Here is a 12,733-nt window from a genome sequence, read left to right as displayed (position 1 = left end):
GCTTTGTGGGGAGAATCGAAGGCAGGCGGGGCCTGAGCCCACGCTTGCTGAGGCAGATCGGAAGTTACTGAAGTTACAACAAGGTTATTCCCTCCCGGCTCCCCAGGGCAAGTGGGAGGCGGGCACTCTGCTGTTTTGGAGTCTAGCCAGCCTGGGGGCTCCAGCAAAGGGCTCAGTAGGGAATTAGAAGGAGGCACCCTCGGAGGGGCAGGCGGTTTGGACTAAGAGGACGGATCTTAGGGAGGACTTAAGTGAGGTTAGAGTGTGAAGGAGGATGAGGGGACTCTTAGACTCCTAGACAATGGAGATAGCAGTTGCGGAAAGTAGTGGCTGAGATCCTGCCTCTATCGCCCGCACCTCTCTCAATTCTTGAAGCAGATTCAAAGACTGCCGTTGTAAATCCTAGAGCCAACTTGGACCCAATCCACTTAGGAGCTTCAAAGTTGGAATTGTGTACTGAGAAAGGTATCTTGTGTGAACATCAGGGGTCCGAATCCTTAAGCCAGTGCTCCAGATTTGTCCCCGCCCCCATCCGTTTCTCCCCAACCCCATTTCCACTGCATCTTAAGTCTATGACACCATCCCTTTATCCCCATTTTTCTCTTCGCTCTTCCTCCTTTGTCTGCCTCCCTCATTGGCGTCTCTGTTTCCCTCCTCTCTCTTCTTTATACCCATTTCTCATTTTCAATCTCTTTTCTTCATCCTTTCAACCACTTTCTATTACCTTATATCTGCTCATTACTAAGTCATGCTCTTAGCAACCCAGGGTGTCTACTGAGTCATCCCTTTAGCAGCCTTATAGTGTGGCAACAGTTTGAATTTATAGACTGGGGTTAGCACCATTTTCAGAAGGCCGTCTCCACAGCTATTAAAGTAACCTTTTTTTTTTTTTTTTTTGGTTTTTCGAGACAGGGTTTCTGCCAGACAGGGTTTCTCTGTGTAGCTCTGGATGCCCTGGAACTCACTCTGTAGACCAGGCTGGCCTTGAACTCAGAGATCCATCTGCCTCTGCCTCCTGAGTGCAGGAATCAAACAAAGGCTTGTGCCACCACCACCCAGCCCTGTAACTCTTTTAAGATTCATTTTTATTTGTGTGTGTGTGTGTGTGTGTGTGTGTGTGTGTGTGTGTGTGTGTGTGTGTTTATGTATGTATGTATGCCACAGACACAGGGCATCAGATTTCTTGGAGCCAGAGTTACAGGTGGTTGTGAACCACCTGATGGGTACTGAGAGATCTCTGATACTCTGAAAGACTGGGAAGTGTTCTTAACCAGCAAGCCATCTCTCCAGTCCTATTCCTGTAGCTGTTTTTAAATAATGTCTAACAGCTGGGAAGAATCATAAAGAGTCTAGGAAAGTGAGAAAACTCGGTTGATAGAATCTGATATGAAAGCCGAAAATGAAGCTCTGTTGGCAAAACAGTCACAGTCAACAAGAGGAAATAAAATAACCAAAGGCCGTAATTTCATATAATTTAAAAGATTTTACTATTTAATTTTCAAAGATGAGATGGAGCTTAGGAGAAAATTAAACTGTATCCCTATTTCTAAATGTTTACAAAGTGCAGTTTCAAATGGATTAAAAAATATGATAAAGGAAAAACTTTAGAATTGTAGAAGAATGTATAGGAGAATATCTATGAATTTAGACTAGGGAAATATTTTGTTTTAGGTGGGGTTTGATTGGTTGGTTTTAATATATTTTAGTTCTTTTTGTCGAGGAGGTAGGGTCTTTCCACATTGCCCTGGCTGTCCTGATACTCACTATGAAGACCAGACTGACCTCAAACACATAAGAGATTCACCTGCCTCTGTCTCCCAAATGCTGGGATTAAAGGTATGTGCCACCACAACTGGTCTTTTAAAAATCTTTTTCTACTTTCATATTTGTTACCAATGAATATGGTCTATATCCATCCCCACTTCAACCTCTATGCCCTCTAAACCCTCATCAGATCCCCCTCTTTTGTAACTTAGAGTCCAAAAGTCCTGCCCATGTGCGCATGGTATGTCCTGCAAGAAAACTGACCCTCAGCGAGCATCAACTTCTAATAAGCCTTCAACTGGGGTTGGAGTCTCATGAGCTCCTCACCCATCCAGGCTGGAAGGTTCACTGGGTTGCTCTTGTACAGGTCTCATCCAGGTAACCACAGCTGCTGTGAATTCATGAATGCATGGCCGTGCTGTGTCTGAAAGACAGCATCTCATGGTACCCTTCCCATCCTCCAGCTCTTTACATCCTTCCCACTTCTTCTAACACAGTGTTCCCTGAACTTCGAACTAGTAGTGATACACATCTCACTAGGCATTCAACAGTCACTTATTTTCAACAGTATGAACATTTATAAGTCTCTGTATAAACTTGCCTACAGCAAAAAGAAGCTTCTCTGACCACAGTTGAGAGAAGCACTAATCTATGAATATAAATATATTTGTATTTATATATTTAAAAGGCAGTTAGCAAAACAGTAGTAGTAGTAGTAGTAGTAGTAGTAGTAGTAGTAGTAGTAGTAGTAGTAGTAGTAGTAGTATGGCCTAGGGCCTATGACCTCCCCAGACATGGACTTCTGACCAGCTTTACAGAATTTACTAGGCATGAATTCCCTCTTGTGGACCAGGTCTCAAATCTAATCAGAGTGGTTGGTTGACATTTGTAGCATGCTGGGTTCACTGCTTGGTAAGATGTCTTTTTTGCCCTGGTAGCCTGGGTAGCACCTTCTGGAACTATGAAAGCTAGCCAGCATGGAGGACATTTCCTTGTTGATCCTGATTAATTTCTCTATGTCCAACAGCTAAAGTGTGTGATATCTTTAACAGTAGGCTCTTACCATCTAGTTATGGTGAACAACCAAGAGAAATAACAGTAGCCTATGTTTTAGGTGCCCCTGAGACCTCCCTAACAAATAACCTGGCACTGAGATTTACATTTAATAACTCATTTCTTCTGGGAACAGCATTAGCATCCATGATGGTTATTTTTGAAACAGACCTATGTTGTCCGGGATGACCTCCAATTTTTAACAGTCCTCTTCCCTCAGCCTCCAGCTGCTGGGATTATGAGTTTGAGCTATCACACCTTGCAGCAGACTTCTTTTTTTTTTTTTTTTTTTTTATTTTCGAGACAGGGTTTCTCTGTGGCTTTGGAGCCTGTCCTGGAACTAGCTCTTGTAGACCAGGCTGGCCTTGAACTCACAGAGATCCGCCTGCCTCTGCCTCCCAAGTGCTGGGATTAAAGGCGTACGCCACCACCGCCCGGCCCCTGCAGCAGACTTCTTAAATAGCTAGAAACACTTCATCCAAAGAAAAAAAATGGGTACATGGTACATGTTACGAAATTTAAGTTTACCAAAATTCACTCTTAGGTGTGAAATGAGGACTGGAGGAGGGCTCAGTGGTTAGGAGCATTTGCTAGGTGGTGGTGCACTTATTTAATTCCAGCATTGGGGAGGCAGAGGTAAGCGGATCTCTAGTTGAAGGCCATCTTGGTTTACACAATGAGTTCCAGGACAGCCAGGACTACTGAGAAACCCTGTTTTGGAAAAAAGGAATGATAAATGTTTAAGGAAGTAGATTTACTCTAGTTTAAATGTTACAGAGCATATGTATGTATTGAAACATAACCAATAAATATGTATAGTGTGATTTTGTTTTTTCGAGACAGGGTTTCTCTGTAGCTTTGGAGCCTGTCCTGGAATTCGCTCTGTAGACCAGGCTGGCCTCGAACTCACAGAGATCCACCTGCCTCTGCCTCCCAAGTGCTGGAATTCAAGGCATGTGCCGCCGCCACCACCCAGTGTATAATTTTGTTTTATATACCTACAGAAAATAAAATTTTTAAATGTAAAAAATCCCTAAAATGAACACAAGATGAATGGACACTTCACAAATCAATAAGTTAACGGTCAAACACATGTGAAACCTCATTAATAATAAAGATAATTGCTATTAAAGTCAATAATTATGAACTGATGAGATGGCTTATCAGGGTAAAGCATTTGCAGCCAGGCTTGACCTGAGTTTGATCTTTGGGGCCCACATGATGGGAGGGGAAAGTCAGTTACTGCAAGTTGTCCTCAGACCTCCACAAGTGCACTGTGGTATAACTGCACAAACACATCAACATACAAACACACCATTACTGTTTTGTAACCATAACTGTTTCATGGGCTTTTGTTCTGTGAGTGTGTGTGGAAGTCAGAGGACAACATAGAGGAGTGAGTTCTCTTCCACCATTAGGTCCAAGAGGTAGAACGCATAAGGCCTGGTTATAAGCACCTTTACCCACTGTTCCATCTCATTGGCCCCTTTGTGATTTTAATATTGTATTTTATTTAACCCAATGTATCTCACTTGACTACTCAACAGTTACACAGGGCTGGTGGCTTTAGATAAAGTCTATCTTGCACTAAATATTGGTTGAGACACTACATTAGTTTCATATTACTGCTACAACAAATCATCCCAAACTTAATAAACTAATAAAAACTTATTTTCACACAGTTCTGGAAAGCAGAAGTCCAAATTGGGTCTCAGTGGACTAAAATCAAGATGGTAATTGGGTTTATTTCCTTCCGGAGAAACTGAACTGGCTTCTCTGTGGGTCCTGGGGATCTGAACACAGGTCCTCATGCTTGCATAGCAAGTGCTTTACCCACTGAGTCCTCCCCAGCCCTGGACGCACTTTTTTTTTTTTTTTTTTTTTTTGGTTTTTTGAGACAGGGTTTCTCTGTAGCTTTGGAGCCTGTCCTGGAACTAGCTCTTGTAGACCAGGCTGGTCTCGAACTCACAGAGATCCGCCTGCCTCTGCCTCCCTCTGGATGCATTCTTTAACCCAGACTTTACTACTTTTCCCTTGTCTTTCTAGGTGTGAGACTACCCTTTAATGATGAGACATTTATCCAGCCCGCCCTCTCCTTAAAATAGCCCTGCTCAAATCAATAGCCATGTCTTTTTGGTTAACCTCAGTGGTCTCTACATTGGCCTTCTAGCTTCTTCAGTATTGTTTTCTGTTGCCCACTCATCACACAGACATGCAGCTTTTCTGAAATAAAATTTCCCCTTTATTTTATTACTTATCTAGTCAGATAATTGGTCCATGTTCCTTCATATGACACATAAGTGGTGGAGGTGGGGAGTTGCAAACATAAATCTAATATTTCTCCTCATACCAGGGTCTCTTGGAGACAATCTAAAGACAAGCTTTATTACATTTATTTTATTTAGCGAGGGGAGGGGAGCATGGGCACACACATGTGGAGGGCAGAGGGCAGCTTGTAGGAGTCGGTTCTCTTTCTACCATGTAAGTTTCAGGCATCAAACTCAGGTCAGCAGGCTTGTTGACAAGTATTACCCCATGAACCATCTTACCGGCCCTTAAGACATTTTTTGAGACTAGTTCTTACTCTGTATTTGAAGAGGACCTTGAACTTCCGATTCTCCTGTCTCCATCTCCCCAAAGTGCTGAGATTATAGGCATGCACTACTCAATCCAGGTTTATGTGGTACTCTGGATTGTACCCAGGGCTTCACGTATGCTAGACAAGCACATTACCAGTGACCCACACTCCCAGGCCCATTACTACAGGCTTTTAAGAGCCAGTCCCAACACGCCTTTTCAATTTGTCTCACCCCACTGTCTCCCATGGTTACGGTGCTCCAGGCAATCTGGCTTCTCTTCAAGTACTCCAACTCTTCCTATTTCCATAGCTTCCAATAACCATTTTGTAACTATGAAATAGTTGACACAACAAGAAAAATATATATAGCCCATATGTAAGTTTGGAAGTCTGACAAAATAGCAATCAATGAACCAATTCCCTAACTTAAAGTAGGTGTAATTGTAATCTTAGTACTTGAAAGACGAGTGAAGCATTACAACTTCAAGCCAGCCTGGGTGACAGAGAAATCCTGGTATAAAACAATCCCCTCAACATACAGAAATTACTGGTCCCATTGAAATGTCTTGTCTCTTTTCAAACTACTCCCTATCCTGCAAAATCTACTATTATTCTATCTGTAATATTTATAATGTGTGTGTGAATTCATGAATAACATATTGGGGTTTTTTGTTTGTTTTTCAAGACAGGGTTTCTCTGTAGCTTTGGAGCCTGTCCTGGAACTCACTCTGGAGACCAGGCTGGCCTCGAACCACCTGCCTCTGCCTCCCTAGTCCTGGGATTAAAGGTCTGAGCCACCACTGCCCGGCCAATGAAATTTTTTTTTAAGTTTTCCTGTTTATATTTTGAGACAGAGTCTGGCTATGTAACCCAGACTGATGTCAAACTCATGATCTTCCTGCCCTGGTCTTTTGAGCACTTAAGGGAGTTGAACCTTATCTTTTTTATCAATTAAATTCATTCACTTATTTTACATTATCTTTTAGATACCTGTTTTAGAGCTGCTTAGCAAGATTTGATTAGTTCCTTGGGGATTTTGTACAATGTGTTTTGATCATACTTACCCCTCTCCCACCTCTTCGCAGATCTAGCCCCCATTTCCCTGCCCACCCAACTTTATGTGCTCTTTTTTTTCATGTCGGGTTTGTGCTGACAATATATTATTGGATGTGTGACCTTCTACTGGAGCATGGTCAACTTAGGAGTGGGGTGCAGATTGTGGTGGCACAGACTTCGTTTTGTTTTTAGAGACAAGGTTTCTTAGTGTGACCACCCTGGCTGTCCCGGAACTCAACTTGTAAACTAGACTAGCCTCAAACTCACTAAAATCAGTCTGGGTGGCACACACTTGTATTCCTAGAAATCATGAGGCAAAGGCAGGCAGATCTGAATTCAAGGCCAGCCTGGTCTACTAAGAACAGGACAGCCAGGGCTACACAGAGAAAGCCTGTCTTGAAAAACAAAAGGCCGAGTGGTGGTAGCACACACCTTTAATCCCAGCACTTGTGAGGCAGAGTCAGGTGGATCTCTGTGAGTTTGAGGCAATCCTGGTCTACACAGCAAATTCCAGGACAGCCAGGGCTGTTACACAGAAAAACATTTCCTCAAAATTAAGTAAAATACAATAAAAAGAGTGGGCTCTACACTCTTAAAGAAAACTGACTCTCCTCTCCCAGCTGCTATCAGTTGCCAACAGCTCCTTCACTAGGGTGCCCACTTCCTTTCTGCATGCTGGGATTTGGTCTAGCTTGAGCTTGCACAGGGTTTGTGCTTGCTGTCAAAATCTCTGTGGGTTTACACGCGCAGCTGCCCCTGCTATGTCCAGAGGACACTTTCCCTGGTACTTTCCCTGTATCCATCTACCACCTCTGACTCTTAGTCTTTCCACCCCTTTTTCTGCAATGGTTACTGACCCTTGGGAGGAGGGGATACATTCCGCAGTCTCTTATTCTCTGCACTTGGGCCTGCTTACAAAGGCTTTAAGCTAAGGATTACAATGAGCTGACTTGCTTTCAGAAAGATCCCCTTGGTGGCCATGGCAGAGAGGAGAACTTTAGAGGAACAGACTGTCAAGGTTTCTGGGAATATTGCCTGACATTAGAGCAAAGCTTGACTTAGTGTGGTGACAGCAGAGACTGAGGGCACAGATAGGAAACATCAGAAAGTAACTGGTGAGGTGTGGTAAGGGAGGAAGAACTAGAGGTACAGTGTGGTGAAGGACAGCAGTAATGTGTCATTCCACCTCTCGTTACTCCAGATGTATAAGTTAGACCTCGCACCAGATCCCAAGGAGATAGCAGCCATTGAGGCTAGAAGAAACCGAGAAAAGGAGCGACAATGCCGATTCTTCAATGTGCAGAACCGAGTCATGGGGGTGAGTGGGTAATGGAAACCACTTTACAAGACTGGGGTTACTTCCTAGAAAGGAATGTAGCAGTGCATTATAGCCCCTCTGGATTCAAGAAGGCCGTAGGAGTAGAAAGGAATGAGCTGGGGAGCCAACTTCATATGCCTGGACCAGCTTAGGAAGAGTCAGAATTGTGCAGGGACAAACGATAGGGTGACAGCTGGCTCCTCTTTGGGCAGCTCTTGGACTGTAACTGGTTCTTGAGAAACAACACGGAGTCACAACAGTGTGTAAAGAATATTTAAGGGATTTCTGCAAGGCTAAATATGACAGTGTTATATTGGTTATTTTTCCTGTTATGACAAAATGCCTGACAATATAAGGAAGGAGGGTTTTGGCTCAATTTGAGTATATAATCCATTATAGGGGGAAGGAGCAGGAAGTGGCTGGCCACTTTGCACCCACAGTTACGAAGCAGAATTCAGTTCACTTTCTCCTTTCTATTCAATACAGGACCCTAATTCATGGTATGGTACTGCCCACAGTTAAGGCAGGTTTCCCCACTTAAAATGATCCAGTCTAGAAACTTCCTTATAGACATGTCCAAAGGTTTCTCTCCTAAGTGATTCTAGATGCTAGTATTATTTATTTGGGAGGGACATGTGGTATATACATGCTACAGTGTGAATGTGCAGGTCCAAAGATAACTTGTAAAAGTTGGCCCTCTCCTTCCACCATGTGGCTCTCTGGTATCAGACTCTCTCAGGCCTGAACTTTATCCACTGAAGCATCTTACCAGGCCATGTTGACAATATTAACCTTCTCAGCTGTTTATTTCTTCACTAAACTGTATGCCCTTTTGTACTATTTTGAAATGTTTTAAGTTACTTATAATGAAAGAGAAAGTATTGATTGCTTTAATAACAAAAGGACTGCTGAGTAGGTAGACAGAGAACGGATGCAGCCTAATGAGCTAGAAAAGACACCACACTTGTGTTCAAAGCCAGGTCTGCTATTATATATGTGGCTTTATGATATGTAATCTATCCTGTCCTCCTCTGTAAAATGAGACCAAATAAAGCATTGAGATGTCAACTTTGAAAAATCAGAGCATACTACTTGACCATAAGCAAACTGAAGTTTGAGTAGTCTGATCTCCTGGTTGCAAGAATTTCCCTGGGATCCACCCTATACCAAGTACTATGTTGGACAGTGGAGAAATATAATAATAGCTAAGCCCTAGCTTCTACCCTGAAACAGCTCACAGCCTAGTGGAGGAGATAATAGAGCATCTGATGTCAATACAATTTGGACAATGGGTCCTAGATTATGGGATGGAACCTTCCTGAGCAAGTCTTGAATGGTAAACTGAAGTTGGGGTAAAGGAAGGAAAGGCTTTCCAAATGGAGGAAACAGCAAAGGCTGTGGGTTCAAACCACTAGACTTAAATACTAACAGTTCCTGAGACTAATGTGAGGGGGCAGGGAAAGGGGGGCACAAAGAGATAAAGGCAAAAGCAGCAACTAGACCACAATGGTGTTTACAAGCTTTGTTCTGGGGTTAGAACTTTATCCAGTAGGTCCTAAAGAGAAGAGGATAATTTCTAAACAGCATGTTAGAGCATTCAATGTACCATGCAGAGACCCTACTCTAATTTAGCCCCTTTCTTTGAGATCCAGGTGGATGTGAAAGCCCTGAACTACCAGGTGGAGGAACGAAAGACTCGCGAGGCAGTAGAGCGAAGCAATAATATGGCTTATGGTAAACTAAGGCTGGGGCAAAACAAAGGTATAAATGAGAGAGAGTGGGCTGGAGTTGGGCAATTCTGCCTCTGAATAGAGCCTAGGGCTCTGGGAGTGTTAAGACAAATCAGATGAGGAACAGAGACCAGGTTGACTGGGCTCTGTTCTGGGTTATCTTCATGTCCCTGTCAATCACTCCTAGATACCAAGCATGCACACTATGATCTGGTAGCACAGATGCTTGAGAAGGAAGAGGCAGAACGGGCATGTCGGTTATCCAAGAGAGTGCAGGATTTTCGGGAGCAAAGACAGCAGCAACTCAAGAATGGACATGAATTTGACTTCTGGGATCCCAACCAACTCTATGAGTCTCCAGCCTCTTACTATGACAGTGAACAACACTTTGGCCCAGCCAGCATGCAGTACTTCCTTGGAGAGGACGTGGAGAGGGAGTCACGCCTGAGAATGCAGCAGGAGCAGTTCAGATACAACCTGGAGAAACAGCTGCAGGAGCAACAGGCAGCCAGAGAAGAGGAGGCGCGTGCAGGTCAGTAGGCTAGCAGGGAGCTCACCTGATCTGGGGATAGCACTGTGTAAGGAGGTAGTTACCCATCCAGCCGAGGCAGAAAGGTTAGCCTGTACAAACCCTAACCTCTGACAACTGACACTGTAGCCATTATTCATGACTTCTTGGCACTGACCTGGGGGAAGCATTTTATGGTTCTACTTACTTTCAGCTTTGGGCTCTCCGTAACTGAGTTTGTCATTCTTTTATTTCATGAGACAGGCTCTTGCTATGTATATACAGCCTAGGGTGGGCTTGAACTCACCAATCCTCATTCCTCAGCCTCCTGAATACTGGGGTTCCAGTCATGCACCACCTTGACAGCTCAGTTTCTGTCTTTAAAATAGGGATTATAATTTCCATCACATAGAATAGCAACTACTACTATGATACAGTCTGTGACCACACCCTTCTTTTATACTAGAGAACAACCTTTCCCGGGTAAGGCCATGTCTTTCTACTCACATTTCAACTTTCAGTCACCAAGATCTGATGGGGCCTAAGAACAGTGAGACCAGTATGTGGCTGGAGTTGGGAAAAATTTAGTAGCTTTGTTGATGCTGTGGCCGTGGCTGACATGCCATTTTCCTCATGATCTCTGAACTTGAACAATTTATTCTTGTTTTGTCACTGGGGTTAGAATCCAGGACATCATATATGCTAAGTACATAATCCTACCACTGAGCTATTTTCTCAGAACCCAAAACCTTTAATATACTTATATGCATCGCTGCCACTCACCTTACCAGGTTGTTATAGTCTGATTATCTATTTGATCTCTCTCTCTCTCTCACCAGAGAGGGAGGATTTTTTTCTTGGCGTGGGGGGTGTTGAGACAGGGTCTCATGAAACACACTGGCTTTGAACTTGCTATATAGCCAAGGATGACCTTGAAGTTCTGATCTTCCTGCCTCTGTCTCCCAAGTGCTGGAATTATAGGCATACACCACCACACTGGACTAGGCAGGAAGTTCTCTGAGACAGGAGCTAATTCTGTGGTATCCTTAAAACCCAACAAATAACCTGCAGACCGAGGCTTAGAGAGATGAAATTACTTAAGGCCACACAGCTCAAACATGACAGAACTACATTGTTCCCCAAGTTGCTGTGCTTTGGCTACCCGTGACACCAAAGAATAACTCCTTCCATATCACTAACTTTAACACTCACATCTGTATACACAAATATAAAGTATGTCAAACAAATAGGTAATGAGTGAACCTGGACTGGGGACTAGAAGAGGCAAGTACAATGCCCTGGCCTATTTCCCTGTGTAGCTTTGCTTAGTGACCAGCTGCGCCTAGCCGTGGACACAAGAGCTGCTGAACTGGCCAGGCTGGAGGAGTCCTGCAAAGCAGCCATGAGGACTGCTATGGCCAATGCCAACAAAGCCCAGGTATGTCCTGAACTATCCAGTGCACTAAGCCCACCCCAATTCCTGAACAAAGTCCTGGGGGAACCTTACCCACAACTTTCTGCTCACACCCAATTTCAAACCAGCGCAAGCATTCTCATCTACCCAAGAACTCCCCACTTCCACCTAAGAGCCTATTAAAGCATAAGTCACCTCTCCCCCTACCTCCAGATACAGGGTGACTTAAGATCCCTGATCTCAGACTAATTGCAGAGAAATTCCCTGGCCATTCTCTCCCCTCCATCATACTCTTGGGGTCATTAAAAATCCACACTATGTCTCTCCCTTCTCTGAGATTAGTACAGCTCTATTTTTCCCACCCCTTCAAGTAAGTTTCTTAAGACTGGGCCCTTACACTGCTTATATTTGGGGGACCCACCAGGCAGCTAAGCAGGCCCTGCAGCAGCGCCGTGAACGGCAGCAGCAACAGGAGGCCAACCTCATGGAGATCAAGAAACAAATCACCAGTGATCTGCTGACTGAGAATCCTCAGGTTGCCCAGCGCCCCCAGGCTCCTCACAGGGTCCTGCCCTATTGCTGGAAGGGCATGTCTCCAGAGCAGCGAGCAGCCATCAGGAAAACCCAAGAAATGCAACGACAAGAGAAAAAGGAACAGCGCCAAGCAGAAAAGTCCCTGGAAGCTGAGTGGGGACGCCAAACCATCAACTTGGCTGAAGCAGCACTGGAGCTAGAGGAACAGGAGAAGGAACTGTGTGCAGAATTCCGGAGGGGGCTGGGCTCCTTCAACCAGGAGTTAGCTAGGGAGCAACAAACCCAGTGAGTTCTAGGGTGTATCAATGGGGAGGAAGGCTGAGGGTAGGTGGGGAGGGCTGACAAGGAAGGACCAGGGACAGGGAAAGCACATCACCTGTGTCCTTGAATTTTCACAGGCAAAATTATCTGAATTCGATCATCTACACCAACCAACCTACTGCCCAGTATTACCTGCAGTTCAACACCAGCAGCCGCTGAACACAGGATGGTGACCTCCTTTCTCACCTATCAATCTCACAGGTGGCTAGGAGTCAAAAAGAAAATGCTACATACCCCCATCTCTACTCAGTAGGAGGGAACTGAGCCCAAACCTCCACTTTCTACCTACCCTAAGTAATAAAGTTACTCCATACAGTGAAGCATGTGTTGTAACAGAATACAAGTGTAAAATACCACCTTTCCCACTCCACACTGGGGCTCTTAGCTATCCAGCCTCAGAGTCTGCACTCTTTCTTTCCCCATGTTAGTTTCCTAGTACTTAAGAAAGCTCACACTT

At 44.3% G+C, this 12,733-nt stretch overlaps 1 protein-coding gene across 2 annotated transcripts in view; it reads left to right on the top strand.

The window, feature by feature from the left end:
• The window catches only part of Ribc1 (RIB43A domain with coiled-coils 1), a 13,731-nt gene extending 1,135 nt beyond the window's left edge, over positions 1-12,596 (top strand). Inside the window, exons 1-7 of one of the 2 annotated variants that reach the window (XM_038316090.1) lie at positions 1-83; positions 7,653-7,769; positions 9,422-9,503; positions 9,687-10,031; positions 11,327-11,445; positions 11,846-12,240; positions 12,354-12,596. The exon at positions 1-83 is cut by the window's left edge and continues 52 nt beyond it. In XM_038316090.1, the coding sequence (XP_038172018.1) occupies positions 7,653-7,769; positions 9,422-9,503; positions 9,687-10,031; positions 11,327-11,445; positions 11,846-12,240; positions 12,354-12,435 (1,140 nt within the window). In that variant the 5' untranslated portion in view covers positions 1-83 and the 3' untranslated portion in view covers positions 12,436-12,596. The remainder of the gene's footprint in view (positions 84-7,652; positions 7,770-9,421; positions 9,504-9,686; positions 10,032-11,326; positions 11,446-11,845; positions 12,241-12,353) is intronic. The other variant, XM_038316091.1, reaches the window with a different exon arrangement.
• The last annotated feature ends 137 nt before the right edge of the window (positions 12,597-12,733 follow it).

This window comes from Arvicola amphibius, chromosome X (genome assembly GCF_903992535.2).
Source record: "Arvicola amphibius chromosome X, mArvAmp1.2, whole genome shotgun sequence".
Taxonomy (NCBI): domain Eukaryota; kingdom Metazoa; phylum Chordata; class Mammalia; order Rodentia; family Cricetidae; genus Arvicola; species Arvicola amphibius.
The sequence above is the reverse complement of the archived record's forward strand: the minus strand, read 5'-3'. Positions and strand labels throughout refer to the sequence as shown.